The sequence below is a fragment of the Delphinapterus leucas genome, chromosome 7 (assembly GCF_059928025.1).
Source record: "Delphinapterus leucas isolate spDelLeu-1000000601 "Yukka" chromosome 7, BTC_Dleu_Yukka2, whole genome shotgun sequence".
Lineage (NCBI taxonomy): Eukaryota > Metazoa > Chordata > Mammalia > Artiodactyla > Monodontidae > Delphinapterus > Delphinapterus leucas.
This window is the reverse complement of record NC_143135.1, coordinates 48,171,979-48,185,287: the sequence shown is the minus strand read 5'-3', so window position 1 is coordinate 48,185,287 and position 13,309 is coordinate 48,171,979. Positions and strand designations below refer to the sequence as shown.

The following is a 13,309-nucleotide window of genomic DNA, read 5'->3' as shown; positions in this document are numbered from 1 at the left end:
ATTTTATTTTTTAGGTTTGAGAGGTAAGGATCACCTGTCATCTTCATCCAGGCTTTACAGGTTTCCATTAGGCTCTATGCTATTTCTCCATAATTCTCAGTCACTCCTTCCGTTTTTCATATAATTCTTCAAAGGGTGCTCTGATAAAGACAGCGAGCGCAGTTAGTATTTTGTTGGTGGGGTTATAACGGGTCAGGTGAGGTTGTCCAGTGAGCCTGGCATCTAGGAAGACTCAGCTGCCAAAAGGTGAAGGGGTGGCATTAGCGTAACTGGTGCTGGTTTGAGTAGATAGGGCCCAACTGGCTATATGCTGGATATGAAGTGAGGGTGAACTTCCTGCTGGCCTCTTCAGGACTAAAGTTCAGGTTCTGAGGTGACCAGCGGCCTGACAGTGGGCAGAACCCTTGTGCCTATATACTCTTGCTCTTGCTCTCAGGCTCTGGCCTGCTCTGGGGCTACAGACTGCCAGAGGCTGATAAGCTGGGGCACAAATTAAAGAGCTGGGATGCAAAACTGACTGATAAGCAGGGGGTGGTGATTGCTTTAGGAAGAGGAAGGGGAATACCCACCTCCCAGGAAAGGTTTTGGCTATCTTTGGGAGCAGAAGAGGGCAGCTGTGGAGGGAAATCTAAGTTAAAGGCCACACCCACCACCCACATTGGCTGTGTGGACATCTGGGTGGCCCGCGGTGGCGGTTCCAGGCCCCGCCCAGAGCCCGCACACGGGAAGTGACCGCAGCACTAAGGCATCCCGAGGCTGCCGGCCCAGACCACGGACTGCCCCCCTGCTCCGCCCCTTGGATCTGCAGCCCAGGACTGGAGGGAATTTCCTTTTATGGCCCCAGGCTGTCAGGCCGGCCTAGCTTCCACACAGTTGGGTTTTTTTGGTTTTTGTTTTCTGTATATTTCTTTTACTTTATAAAATACAAGTTCTTGAGAAAAGAAAAAAGTCAGGTGTAGCTTTCTTTCTAAAGAAGCCATTCTCATTTTCTTGTTTTCTGTGCCCAGGATTGCTTGAGTAGAGGAATCCTGTCTTATGTGGTGGTATCTACTTCATCATGAATGACTTATCAAAAGCATTTCTCCTTTTCATTATAAACCCTTCCAAACCATCATTTTAATTCCATTCCCTTTTTAGATCTTAATTTCAGTATCAGAACCAATCAGTAAGCTTGCTTCCTCTCCCATGAGCTGCGGCTTTCCTTTTCAAACCTACTCCTCCTTCCCATTAACGTGCACTGAACAGCTGCCGTCACTCCTTTCTCTCAAGAAGCTTACAGTCTAATAGACAAGACAGGCCACTAACAGATTTTTACAATCCAGTGTGACAAGTACCGTAGTAGGGGGATGTGCCAGATGCAGTGGAAGACAGAAAGGACCAACAGATGTTGCAAAAGGGGTGCAGAGGAAACCAGATGAAGAATGTTACCACGTAATGAGGGCATGCCAGGGAAGAAAGGCTAGTGGGAGTTGGTGATGGAGACAATGAAACATGTGGATTTGTTGGGATTTCAGGTAGTGGTTGGTTGGGTTTGAAGCTCAGGGGAAGGTCTGAATTGGACAGCTTTGGGAGTTGCTGGCATGAATGAGAATCAAAGTCCTAGAGGTAAAGTTTCTCAGGGAGAGTATGAAGAGTGACTATCAGTTTTTTTTGTATCAAAGCCTTTGCCCCCATCCCACCTCCAGATCAATGACCATTGCCCCTTCCTCAAAGGGACGATCATGGCTTCTCCCCCTTGCACTGGGCCTGCCGAGAAGGCCGATCTGCTGTGGTCGAGATGCTGATCATGCGCGGGGCACGAATCAATGTGATGAACCGTGGGGATGACACCCCTCTGCACCTGGCAGCCAGTCATGGGCACCGTGATATTGTACAGAAGGTATGTATGAACCCCTGCCTCTGTCATCTACTTGACGTACCTGCCTGGAAGTCAGCCATAGGCACTATAACATACCATAGAAAGTACGTATACTCTTCTCCCTCCTTGCATGCCTCAACACACATCTCTCATTTGGGACTGACTGTACCTTCTGCCTCTTTCTGTTTGGCCATGGGGACCAGCTGCTGCAGTACAAAGCTGACATCAATGCAGTGAATGAGCATGGGAATGTGCCCCTGCACTATGCCTGTTTTTGGGGCCAAGATCAGGTGGCAGAGGTGAGTACTCAGGCCCAGAGTTCTGGGATGGGTGGGAAGCAAAGTCTGAGCTTGAGTGGGAGATTCTAGAACCCTCAACCCATCCTATGAGTACTGCCCAGTACTCTCGACATTCACAGGGTTTGTACTGCATCTACATCGATGGTTGGTTGTGACTGCCCTCATCACAGCCACCTTTTAATTACAGGACCTCGTGGCTAATGGGGCCCTTGTCAGCATCTGTAACAAGTATGGAGAGATGCCTGTGGACAAAGCCAAGGCACCCTTGAGAGAGCTTCTCCGAGGTCTGTCCCCACCCACCGCTCGTGTCTTATCATGTTTCAACCTATCTCCTCCCACCACACAACAGCTGAGGCCAAGACTGTTTGTCTTTCTTCCCTAGAGCGGGCAGAGAAGATGGGCCAGAATCTGAACCGTATTCCATACAAGGACACATTCTGGAAGGGGACTACCCGCACTCGGCCCCGTGAGTCAGTTGTGAGGGGAGGGGTGGTGATAGAGAATAAGCCTGGGCTCCTGGGGCTGGGTGAGAGGGAGGCTGGTTAGAGGGAAGTACCTGACCTGCCCGTACTCTCAGGAAATGGGACTCTGAACAAACACTCCGGCATTGACTTCAAACAGCTCAACTTCCTGGCGAAGCTCAATGAGAATCACTCTGGAGAGGTGACCCCTGCCCTTGCCCTCCCACCCCCCGACACATTACCTGCTCTGCACTCATTTTAAGTTTTTCCTCCAGTTAGTGGGCAGGAAAGCAGTGGCCTTAGTTAAAGCCTTCTAACCCATATCTGTCCCTCAGCTATGGAAGGGCCGCTGGCAGGGGAATGACATCGTCGTGAAGATGCTGAAGGTTCGAGACTGGAGTACAAGGAAGAGTAGGGACTTCAACGAGGAGTGTCCCCGGCTCAGGTGCGGCAAGGCCTAAACTGGAAGCCTGGGTTCCAAGGAACCCTGCCCAGCACCCAGAGGGAGATCTTTTATGCTGGGTCTCAGCCAGGGACACTCTCTCCCTCTTCCAGGATTTTCTCCCACCCGAATGTGCTCCCAGTGCTCGGTGCCTGTCAGTCCCCACCTGCTCCTCACCCCACCCTCATCACACACTGGATGCCATATGGATCCCTGTACAATGTGCTACACGAAGGCACCAGTGAGTAGGGGATGCCAAATCTCGTCGTGGCGGGGGAGGGGAGAGAAGTGTAAGCCTCTCCAAACTATTTAACTCTTGCCTCCTCTTTTAGATTTCGTTGTGGACCAGAGCCAGGCTGTGAAGTTTGCGCTGGACATGGCAAGGGGCATGGCCTTTCTACACACGCTAGAGCCCCTCATCCCACGACATGCACTCAACAGTCGTAGTGTAATGGTGAGGTCACAACTTCGCTCCCGGCCCAGGCCCCAGAAGCCCCTTCCCTATCTACAATAGGACTTACCTCCTTCCACACAACTATCTTCTCCTCCTCAGATTGATGAGGACATGACTGCTCGAATCAGTATGGCCGACGTCAAGTTCTCCTTCCAGTGCCCCGGACGCATGTATGCACCTGCCTGGGTGGCCCCTGAAGGTGAGTGAGTGCATTATATTGGGAGGCAGAGAAGGGGCAGCTCAGTAGTAATGGAAGGGAAGCAGAGACAGGATAGGCAGCTGGAACAGTTAAGTCCTGTCTCTCCAGCTCTGCAAAAGAAGCCTGAAGACACAAACAGACGCTCAGCAGACATGTGGAGTTTTGCAGTGCTTCTGTGGGAACTGGTGACACGGGAGGTACCCTTTGCTGACCTCTCCAACATGGAAATTGGAATGAAGGTGAGAGCATAACTGGATATACTTGTGTTGGGGGAATGGTGGTGGTAGTGACAATAATTGTAGTGGGGCTGGGCTCTTCCTACATTTGTTCAAATATACAGAATCCTGTCCTGAGGGCTAGAGGCCGCTCCCCACATGAGACTCAAGTTCTGAGACCCACGTTGTTTTTCCTTGTGCTTGCAGGTGGCACTGGAAGGCCTTCGGCCTACCATCCCACCAGGCATTTCCCCCCATGTATGTAAACTCATGAAGATCTGCATGAATGAAGACCCTGCTAAGCGGCCCAAGTTTGACATGATTGTGCCTATCCTGGAGAAGATGCAGGACAAGTAGGGCTGGAAAGTCCTTGTCTGAACTCCAGAGGTGTCAGGACACGGTTAGGGGAGTGCACCTCCCCAAAGCAGCAGGCCTCTGGTTGCCTCCCCTGCCTCTAGTCATGGTACTACCCCAGCCATGGGGCCCATCCCCTGCCCCCATCCCTACCACTGTGGCCCAAAAAGGGAATGGGCTTAAAGCTTTGTCACTTGCCACACGGTGTCTCCCAGCATGGGAGGGATCAGCCCTGCCTGTCACAATAAAGTTTATTATGAAAACAGGCTGGTGTGGGGACAAGGGGATGGACAAGTACATTTAGATTGGGTGGCTCAGGTGAAGTAGTGCGGCTTCTTCACATTGATGCCATACTCGCTGAGGGCAGGGGTCAAGTCCTCCATGGTTAGAGTGTACTTGCGGTCCTGAGGGAAAAGGGAAGAGCACCAACTGAACACAGGAATTCCAGATTTCAATCCCAGGTGGGTGACCCTGAGTAGGTCTTTCACCTCCCCTAGGGCTTAGTTTCCCTCAAAGGGGTTTCAGTATAATTTAAGCCTCTGCTGCTGTAGGAGGTAATAACTGACTCAACGAGCCTCGCCTCACACCTTGCTCTTGCTTCGGGAACTGCCAGAGGCTGTGCCCTTCATTTTGCAGTGCTGTAGGGCATCGTTGGCAATATCTGAGATGAATTTCTGGGCAGCTAGGGAGATGAGCCGAATTCTAGAGAGAAAAAGATGGTATGAGAAGGAGGTGGACGACAAACTCCACACAAGCACCCAAGGCTCTAACCTGCCCGGAGTTTACTCACATGCGTGGATCCGAGGCCTCAAAGCCAGCACGGTTCAAGTAGTAACCAGTCACTGCATCGGGGATCTGAGAAGTCAATCAGACGACTGTCAGTGTTAGCCCTGTGTACTGTGGGGCTGAGAGTGGGAGGGTAAGGGAAATGGAGGGCAAGCCTGGCTACCAGGAAGCTCCTCATTTGGGTGGGCAGAAGGGATAAATCACAAGAGCTAGTAGGGGAGTAAACGCAAGAGGACGCTGCAAATACAGGCGGCGTGGCAGAAGCTGACGTGACAGCGGGCCAGCAGCCTGTTCAGGCGGGAAGCCCACCGTAGGCGTGTAATCCTCCAGCTGCATCAGGAAGTCCACCAGAGGCGTGCTGGACACCACCGGCTTCACGTCTCCGTTGGCCGCGCTTGGCAGCACGTAAACCCCGTTAGACATGGCCCCCTCCGGGGGCGCCGCGCCGCCCGCCGTCACCGGAGCTGGAGGAGAACCAGCAAACTGAGACATGGAGGTGGGAGGCGCGGGGGCCCAGCTAGGTCTGCCTTAACCCTCTGCCCTCACCCGCCGCTGGGGCCAGCCCAAGGCGCGGTCCTCGCCCTCACCCGTCCCGGCCCTCACCCGCTCCGCGCCGCTCGGCCGGCTCCCCGGCCCGCGCCGCCACGGCTCCCGTGCCCCCTGCCGCGGCTCCAGCCCCAGGGCCCCCAGCTGTCCCCGCGGGGCTGGCCTTGTTCTCCGCAGCGACGCCGGCGGGCAGCGCGGCGGGGGCCGAGACCGCGGGTGCCGGGCCCGAGGCCGAGGCGGCAGAAGCCGGCGCCGCCTCGGGGTCCGCGCCGGAGCCGCTGCAGCTCATCGGGCCGGTGGGAGAGGCGGCGAACAGAACCGCTTCCGCTTCCGTTCACGTTACGCACGCACCAGGGTTGGCGTCACACGCCTCGCGACTCGCCCCTCCCACGTCACGTTCGCTCCTCCCTTAGGCTGCTCGCCACTTTCCGCTGCCCCTCCGGCGGCTAGATGACGAAGGCTGACGGGCGGAGACACAGTGTTGGAGAACCGCGATAGCGCGAACATTTCTCCTAGGCGGATCCGCTGGGATGGGAACGCTTGAATGTCGAGGAGTCTCTTCCGTAGGTCTGGGACCCCTCACCCAGCCTGACGCCCGAAAACCTTGCTTTGAGGCCCATCGCCCCGACACCTCTCGACCGTTGGTCGCCTGCCAGTCTGCATCCTTCCTAGTCCCTTTATTCAGCCTTTTAAGGGTTTGTAGTGGAGTTGGATAGCCTCTCTCCCTGGCAGCTGCCCAAAGAAGTGAGGGCCACAGGAGAAAGTGTTGCTGCAGATGGGGAGGGAGGTACAGTCCACCCTCCGTATAGGTGGTGAGGGGTGGGCAGTATTGGTTCCAGGACCCTCCCCCCAACCCCCTTTCCCCCCCTCCCCCGCCATGGATACCAAAACCCATGGATGCTCAAGTCCCTTATATGAAATGGCATAGTATTTGCACTGTATACTTTAAATCATCTCTAGATTACTTATAATATCTAATACCATGTAAATGCTATGTAAATCGTTGCTGGTAAATTCAAATTTTGCTTTTTATAACTTCCTGGAATTTTTTTTTTTTTTAATATCTTCAATTCATGGTAGGTTGAATCTGTGGCTGTGGTATGTGAGGATACAGAGGGACGGCTGTCTTTCAGCCTGAATAAACAAGATCTGAAAAATCACAGCTAGTGAAAGAGTGGGTTTTTCAATGCAGCAAACATTTATTTAATTCCTATTTGCCAGTCCTGATGAGCTAGGGCCTGCAAATACAAAGTTAAGTAGGACAAGGTTCTAGTCCTCTAGGCACCAATAGTCTTGGAAAGGGAGGCAAAGAGTTAACTGGCCATTTCAACAATATATGGGGGTTTAAATACTGGAGGTAGACACAGAGCGTACAGTGCAAGGGAGGAAGGGAACTAACAGCTGCTGCCTGTATCTGTGTGTTAGGCATTCTATTAACTTTATCCCATTTAATGATTCCCTGAATATTAGAGGCAGGTATCAATATCCTCACATAACAGATGAGGAAAAAGCTTCAGAGAGTTGAACTTACTTGTCCAAGGCTCTCGCCTAGTCTATATCAGAACCAAGAATCAAACAGGTTTGTTTTCAAGAATCTAGGATTTTTCTGTCATACCAAAATCAACTAGCTTCAGGGAGCCAAAAGGTTCACACGAGAAGGTGACTTCTGAGCTGACTCTCGAAAGAATTCTGGAAATCAACCAGGCAAAGGGAGCCAGGTGTAATGTTAGGGCCCAGAATATCTTGAGCAAAAGTGAAAGTGTCTGTGGGGAGGGCAGGAAAGGATAAACAATTTGTTACTCAGGAACAAATGGCAAGTAAGGGATTAGGTTTTTAAGTCATGATAAAAAGCCTGAACTATATCCAGTGATCTTTGAAGGGTCTTAATCAAGTAAATGACCTTATGGGATTTGCATCTTACTCTGGTAGATGGTTTAGGGAAGGGCAGAAAGTAAGGACACTTCTTGCAAGGGCCTCCTCAATTCAGAGGAGAGGGAATATGGCTCAGGGCTAATGTCGTAGCAGTAGAGATGGAGAGAATTCGATGAGTTCTAGATATACTTAGGAAATACAAATGGCAGGACTTGTGGATTGGTGAAGGTATATTTAAGAGGTAAAGTCAGCAGGACTTGTTGACTGAAGATGATGATGGGAGGAGGTGAGGAAAAGGGAGTCTAGGATGACACTTTAGGTTTCTGGCTTGGTTGGAAGAAGCATAGTGTCATTTACAAAGAAGAAACAGAAGAGAACAGTTTGGGATTGGGAAGAAGGGAGATGAAATATTGAGTATCACACATATTACTTTTGAGGTATCGATCACTGTTGGATAAAAACTCTGATATAGTGAGATGGTGATGGCTGTGGATGCCGGTGATTGATTTGTTCCAGGGTCAATGAGTAGAGTGAGAAGAGCAAAAGACTAAGGATGGAGCAATGAGATACAACAGCATTCGACGAGGAGGAGAAAGAGAAAGAGGGAGGAGGGAATGAAGGAGGAATAGGGAGTGGTCAGAGGAGAAGTTAAGCCCTGGGCGCTAAGGAAGGAGAGGCGGTAGACTACTGTGACAGCCCACAAAGCAAAGATTGGGAAGTGTCCACTGGATGAAGCAGCAGGGAGGCATTCATTTCTCAGTGTTTCTCAGGGGAGGAAAGAGTGAAAAATAAGAGCAGAGGTCTCATGGCAATGAATTGAGGAGTGAAGATGAAGTGAAATAGTGTACTACACAGACCGTGTAAACAACTGAAAAAAAAAGTTGAAAAAAAAATAAAAGAAGAAATGGAAGAGGGGGCGGTGTGCAGAGGACGCTCCCAAACAGTGCAGGTTATAGCATCTGTAGAGGAACCTGGGCCAGGGGCAGGGGTACCTGAGTATAAGGGAGCAGGTAGCGTTGGGAGTCAAGTCAAGCTCACAGCATTTCTGGGTTAGGGAGATAAGCTGCGGCAGTCAACAGTTGAGGGTTTAGCAGGGCTCCCAACAGTGCAGAACCAGGGACCGAGCCACCGGCTGTGGGGCAGTGGACAGGCCCACTCTTCTAGCAAGAAAGGATCAAGGGTTAATTAGTGTCTTCAGCAGAGCTGGGAAGTTGGGTGTTCCCCAGCCTGTCACAGGATCCCAGCCAGGACCAGAGCAGAAACCTTGACCCTCCACCTCTTCATTCAGACAGGACTCATGGCAGCCACGTGTTACCTAGGGAGAAGGTGGGCATCAGATCCCGGCTTGCTGATACTAGGAGACTGCAGCACCTCACCTTGTATTCACATTCCAGAGGCTATCCCACCCCATCAGAATTGTCCTCAAGTTCATCTTAGCACTCGACATACTCTTACGTAAGTGGCCACACCCCTCTCTTCCAAACTCACATCAAAGAGTCCTTCCCCATGCTGCTGGTAGAGCCGTGGGTTGAGAAAACCAAGAGGGGGGAGGCCTCTGAGGATTCTGTGTTCATTTATCAGGGATAGGAGTCCCCCAAACACTGGAGTAGAGGCCTGCAAGGGCGAGGGTACAAGTAGAGGTTAGGGGTTCAGAGTGATTGGACTTTTTGGGAGGGATGGATCAGAGGTCTCTGAGGAATCAGGGGTTCTGGGTGTAAGGTCTTGGGGGTGGAGGGTGAGGGTAGTCCCTGGGTGGGGGTTTGGAGCCAGGCTAATTCTCACCGAGGTGCCAGACACCCATGGAATGGGCACATGGTTGCTGACCACCCAGTAGCCATCAGAGAGTGCAGCCACATCTGGGTAGGCACGGCCGCTGGCATTGAAGTAACTGGATGGTGGCAAGTGGGGACTGGAGCTCAGGTACTGGGCTACAGCTTCCTCCTAAAAGGCATTCTTGAGTGAGTATCCTCTGCTGAACTGAGGATCCCACCCGTCCCCCCTCCATCCACACAAACACACACATACCTGGTATGAAGGCCGTGGGAACACATTGCTGAAGCCGCCACCACTGATATAGTCAACAACCTCATCTGTGACTCGGAAAGGATTCTGGAAGGATGTGCCTCCCACCGTGGTGACATAGGGGCTGAGGACAGAAGACAGCATTCAGATTGCAGGGTCCAAAGGGCACCTCCAAAATGCATGGGGATGGGTGAGTATGGGTCTGGGTCTTGCTGGAGGGACTGGGGAAGCACTCTGGTGAAGCATGTACATGGGGATGACTGAGAGATCTTGGGTCCTCAAAGCATGGCCTGAGGTGACTGCACACTTTTTCCTACGGGACACCCACCAAATCTCCCCCTAAAATGCCTGGAGACTGAGGAAGTGGAACACTGGGAGCTATGTCCTACTCAGGAGACTCGGGGCCTGCGACCTACAGGAAGAAGAGGGGGGTGCAGGTAAAGTTGAGGGTTGGGCCACGGGAGCACCTGGTGTGATCAAGACAAAGGTTCCAAATCATGAGGACATAGATGAATTGGTGGCCACAGGTAAGTGGTGGGCTGGGGTGCTTACCTGGAGGCAGGGAAGCTGGGACGGAACCGGTGTCTTCCCAAGACAGACCAACACCCAGCCCCACTGTCACCTGGGAGAGAGACCAAGTTTGCCACTCAGTTTAATTGGTCAGAGTTTGGAATGTGGGTTCAGATGTCGGAGAGGAAATTCAAGTGTTAGTCATTACTGCAAGAGGTCAGTTGAGGTCAGGTCAGTGGTCCCTGTTGAGTTCAGATTATGAGATAGAGATCAGGTCCAGGAGTCACTGCGGGGCCAAAGTTCTGAGGCTGGGTGGGTGTGGGAGTCTAAGTTTAGAGTAGGAGGTCACCTGAGGCAAAGAGCAGAGTAAGACCCCGAGCAGCAGCCTTCATGAGCTCGGTGTTGACCCGCTGGATGTAGGCGCTGCTGAGGGAGTCCTCATCATCTCCGTAGCTCACGGTGTGCACATGTGGCAGGGCTGACTCATTACTGAGCAGCAGGAGCCACTGCAGGAAGGGCTCCTGTGACTCATGCCGGCCTGAATTGTTTTTGGAGAAGAGGGCACAAAGGCAGTCATTTGGGAGGTTGTCAGGATCTCCCTGGAGCTCACGGGATTCCCTTGGGGAAGCAAAGACCACCACTCACCCCCACCTCTATCCCCACCAGCCAGTCCCCTTGGCAGTACCAGGGCTACTGTAGACCCAGGTGGAGATGTTGGCGCCAGCACTCATCAGGTACTCTACATCTAGGCTGGCCTCGATTCCGGCCCGGCCCCGGCCCTGCTGTCCGACCACACGGGCTACTGATGCCTGGTGTGCAAAGTTCCCACCGAAGAGGCGCATGAACTCAGCCAGGTCTGACTCATGGAAATACTGCTCCAGGAACTATGGAGGGAATCAGAGCAGATATCATGGGTCAGAGGACACAGCCCCAAGGGTCAGGTCAGGGGATACTGTCCCAGATCACAGGATTGAGGGTGAGAGCCCAGGGGTTAGAGTCAGAGAGTCAGGCCCAGGCTGGTCAGGCACCTTGGGGAGGTGGTAAGGACCCTGAGGCTCTCCGCATGGCTCACCTGGGCACAGGCTTGACTGTTGTTGGTCGTGCCAGAGCCCACGTCTTGTGCCGTCAAGTTGTACCGCTCACGGATCACAGATGGGGTCACCCCCAGGTGTAGGCCAACAGTCCCTGGCACCTGTGGCTCGGGCCGTTGCCTCAGGGTTGATGTGGGGGGAAAGCGGTGCAGCCCCCCCACTGTGGGGAGGAGTCAGCCTTGAGGAAGAGATCCTTTAGCCTCCAACCCCCCATTTTATCACTGACCCCCCCCCCGCCACCAACCCCACTGCGTGTTACCAAAGTCCACGTGGGAGGCCAAGGCCTTCGGGAGCCGGTAGGGACGTGGGGACCTTACAACATGGGTCTCTGCAGGTCCCCCCATATAGTGATGAAACTCAGCCCCAGAGAGCAGCAGCTCTGCTTGTCTGAAGTCAGAGATCAGAGAACAGAGGTCAGAAAGCATGGAACAGAGCTGAGGAGGCTGCCTGAGCATCACGGGGCAGTTAGTCGTTATCTCCCCTAGTGTTTTCACCCACAGGCCCTGGCAAGCTCTCAGCTCCCTTCCACTGCGGTGACGAATCTCCCTGATGGGATGATTGGTGCCCTCCATGAGGCAATTATTCCCTCTTACCGGACACTCAGCCAGCAAGTCAGAAAGTCCTGTGTGGTCACTGAGTGGCAGTTCCGGGCTCCAGCAGCCAAAAGCCATCTTTGGACTGTGTGGAGGGTCAGTGGTGATGGCCGGACCAGTTCAGCCACATCCTCTAGGGTCAGGTACTTTCCTGCAGGGATTCAGTAGAGGCTCTTGCCTTCATTCCTTGCTTTTCTAAGTTGCCCTTTTTGAACTTTAACCAGGAGACACTGGAGGTTAACACGATGGCGAGTCCCTGCTCTCCTGTGTGGATCATGCATACACCTCCCGGGTGAACCTTAGACTGCCCCCCTCACCACGAAGGGCTTCCAGCAGGGGAAGCCCACAGTCCAGCTTGACCATTGGAGCAAACCATGGACCTTCTGGAGCATAGTGGGGGGTAAGGTGGGGAGAAGAGTGGAGGGGAAGAGACTGTAGACCAGCGAGGGGGCTGGCAGCAGTCATCAGCTGAGTTGGGGGCAACAAGGAATGGTGAGACAGTGGAGTATTTCAGAGCTGGAGCCGGCAGCCTTAGGGTCGAATGGAGGAGTAAATGAGAGTGAATTTAGTGGGGGGAGGTGAAATTTGAGGTAATGAGCACTTATATGTACTGGATGCTACTTCCCCATTTGTCTGGTAGTTGGTAAATAGTAGAGTCAGAATTTGAATCCAGATCTGATCACCAAGCCTGTGCTCTTAACCATACCCACTTTCAGTTTTTGAGCCTGATGAACATAGGTGGAAAGTTTTGGAGGAAAGAATGTGAATTAGCTTTGGACACTCTAGTTCCAATTCACCTTTTTATTCAGAAGCTCTTTAATGAGGGTCACTGCCATTCATCTGTCCTATACCACCCCCTCGACAGGCCCCAAGAGCACATCCCTGACATGACCTGCACCGTCCCACACTCAGCCCAGTCCTGTGTCCCTTTACTGCATCCCACATCCCGCCCCCAGTCCCATCAGGCACCATAGCGAGAAGAGCCGGGATCCGACACAGCCTGCACCAGCTCGGACAGTCTCTCCAGGTTCTGCTGTCTCAGGGCAAACGTGAGACTCAGCTCTTCCTCAGGGTCCGCACGGCCCAGAGACACCCAGCCTGGTGGCAGCCTGTAGGGTCAGGGGTCAGGCACATGGCCGTCATTAGAAGGTTCACCATTAGAACCTAGAACTTGGGGAGGATTCCAGAAGCAGATATGGATCACAGGAGGTGGATTATCGGGGACTGAATCTGGGAACCTGGGAATAAGGCTATGGAGTGGGTACCAGGAGCTGGTAAGGGGGGTGAGGGAGGCTAGAACCAGGAAAACGGGTACAGGAGAGGCCATGGGGTAGGGGTTGTCAGTGCTAAGTCAACTCACGTCCACTGCTGGTCAGGCTCCGGGCTGTAACTGCATTTGCCGGCGACAAAGAGGGCAAGGAGCCCTAGGAGGCTGCAGGGGCAGCACATGGGTTTCAGCAGGAGCTGGACTGTCATTATGTTCCCACCCTCCAACATATACTCCCTCCAACATGATTCCCTTCTCCCAGGGCCCCCCTGATTTCTTACCAGCCTCGGGGGCCCATTCTGCCTTTCTGCAGATCCGCTGTCATGTGACAGATCACATG

General features: G+C 52.9%; 3 protein-coding genes across 4 annotated transcripts in view; 1 reads left to right on the top strand and 2 right to left on the bottom strand.

Moving 5' to 3' along the window:
- Positions 1–8,391, top strand: part of ILK (integrin linked kinase) — a 10,436-nt gene extending 2,045 nt beyond the window's left edge. The window contains exons 3-13 of one of the 2 annotated variants that reach the window (XM_022563204.3): positions 1,714–1,879; positions 2,062–2,157; positions 2,345–2,441; positions 2,540–2,623; positions 2,735–2,820; positions 2,954–3,063; positions 3,174–3,301; positions 3,393–3,514; positions 3,614–3,713; positions 3,822–3,952; positions 4,136–8,391. In XM_022563204.3, the coding sequence (XP_022418912.1) occupies positions 1,714–1,879; positions 2,062–2,157; positions 2,345–2,441; positions 2,540–2,623; positions 2,735–2,820; positions 2,954–3,063; positions 3,174–3,301; positions 3,393–3,514; positions 3,614–3,713; positions 3,822–3,952; positions 4,136–4,285 (1,270 nt within the window). In that variant the 3' untranslated portion in view covers positions 4,286–8,391. Of the gene's footprint in view, positions 1–1,685; positions 1,880–2,061; positions 2,158–2,344; positions 2,442–2,539; positions 2,624–2,734; positions 2,821–2,953; positions 3,064–3,173; positions 3,302–3,392; positions 3,515–3,613; positions 3,714–3,821; positions 3,953–4,135 lie in introns of both variants that reach the window. The other variant, XM_089915221.1, reaches the window with a different exon arrangement.
- TAF10 (TATA-box binding protein associated factor 10) lies at positions 4,492–5,930 on the bottom strand. The gene is made up of 5 exons (XM_022563205.3): positions 5,672–5,930; positions 5,378–5,532; positions 5,073–5,137; positions 4,870–4,984; positions 4,492–4,686 (listed from the first exon to the last, which is right to left on the bottom strand). The coding sequence occupies exons 1-5, from the start codon at positions 5,901–5,903 to the stop codon at positions 4,597–4,599; spliced, it is 657 nt and encodes a 218-aa protein (XP_022418913.1). The 5' UTR covers positions 5,904–5,930; the 3' UTR covers positions 4,492–4,596.
- On the bottom strand, positions 6,792–13,309 carry TPP1 (tripeptidyl peptidase 1). The gene is made up of 13 exons (XM_022563190.3): positions 13,251–13,309; positions 13,063–13,134; positions 12,672–12,811; positions 11,703–11,853; positions 11,369–11,496; positions 11,091–11,269; positions 10,704–10,902; positions 10,368–10,556; positions 10,061–10,130; positions 9,512–9,632; positions 9,269–9,427; positions 8,975–9,100; positions 6,792–8,801 (listed from the first exon to the last, which is right to left on the bottom strand). Exons 1-13 carry the CDS (start codon positions 13,292–13,294, stop codon positions 8,661–8,663), a joined length of 1,719 nt encoding a protein of 572 aa, XP_022418898.2. The 5' UTR covers positions 13,295–13,309; the 3' UTR covers positions 6,792–8,660.

Coding starts and splice junctions, on each gene's coding strand:
- TAF10 (XM_022563205.3), bottom strand. CDS start 5,903: ATGAGCTGCAGCGGCTCCGGCGCGGACCCCGAGGCGGCGCCGGCTTCT. Junction 5,138..5,377: donor TGGAGGATTACACGCCTACG/GTGGGCTTCCCG, acceptor TTGACTTCTCAG/ATCCCCGATGCAGTGACTGG. Junction 4,687..4,869: donor GTTCCCGAAGCAAGAGCAAG/GTGTGAGGCGAG, acceptor CTTTTCCCTCAG/GACCGCAAGTACACTCTAAC.
- TPP1 (XM_022563190.3), bottom strand. CDS start 13,294: ATGACAGCGGATCTGCAGAAAGGCAGAATGGGCCCCCGAGGCTG. Junction 11,497..11,702: donor ACTTGCTGGCTGAGTGTCCG/GTAAGAGGGAAT, acceptor CTCTGACTTCAG/ACAAGCAGAGCTGCTGCTCT. Junction 9,101..9,268: donor CATGGGTGTCTGGCACCTCG/GTGAGAATTAGC, acceptor TCGCCCTTGCAG/GCCTCTACTCCAGTGTTTGG.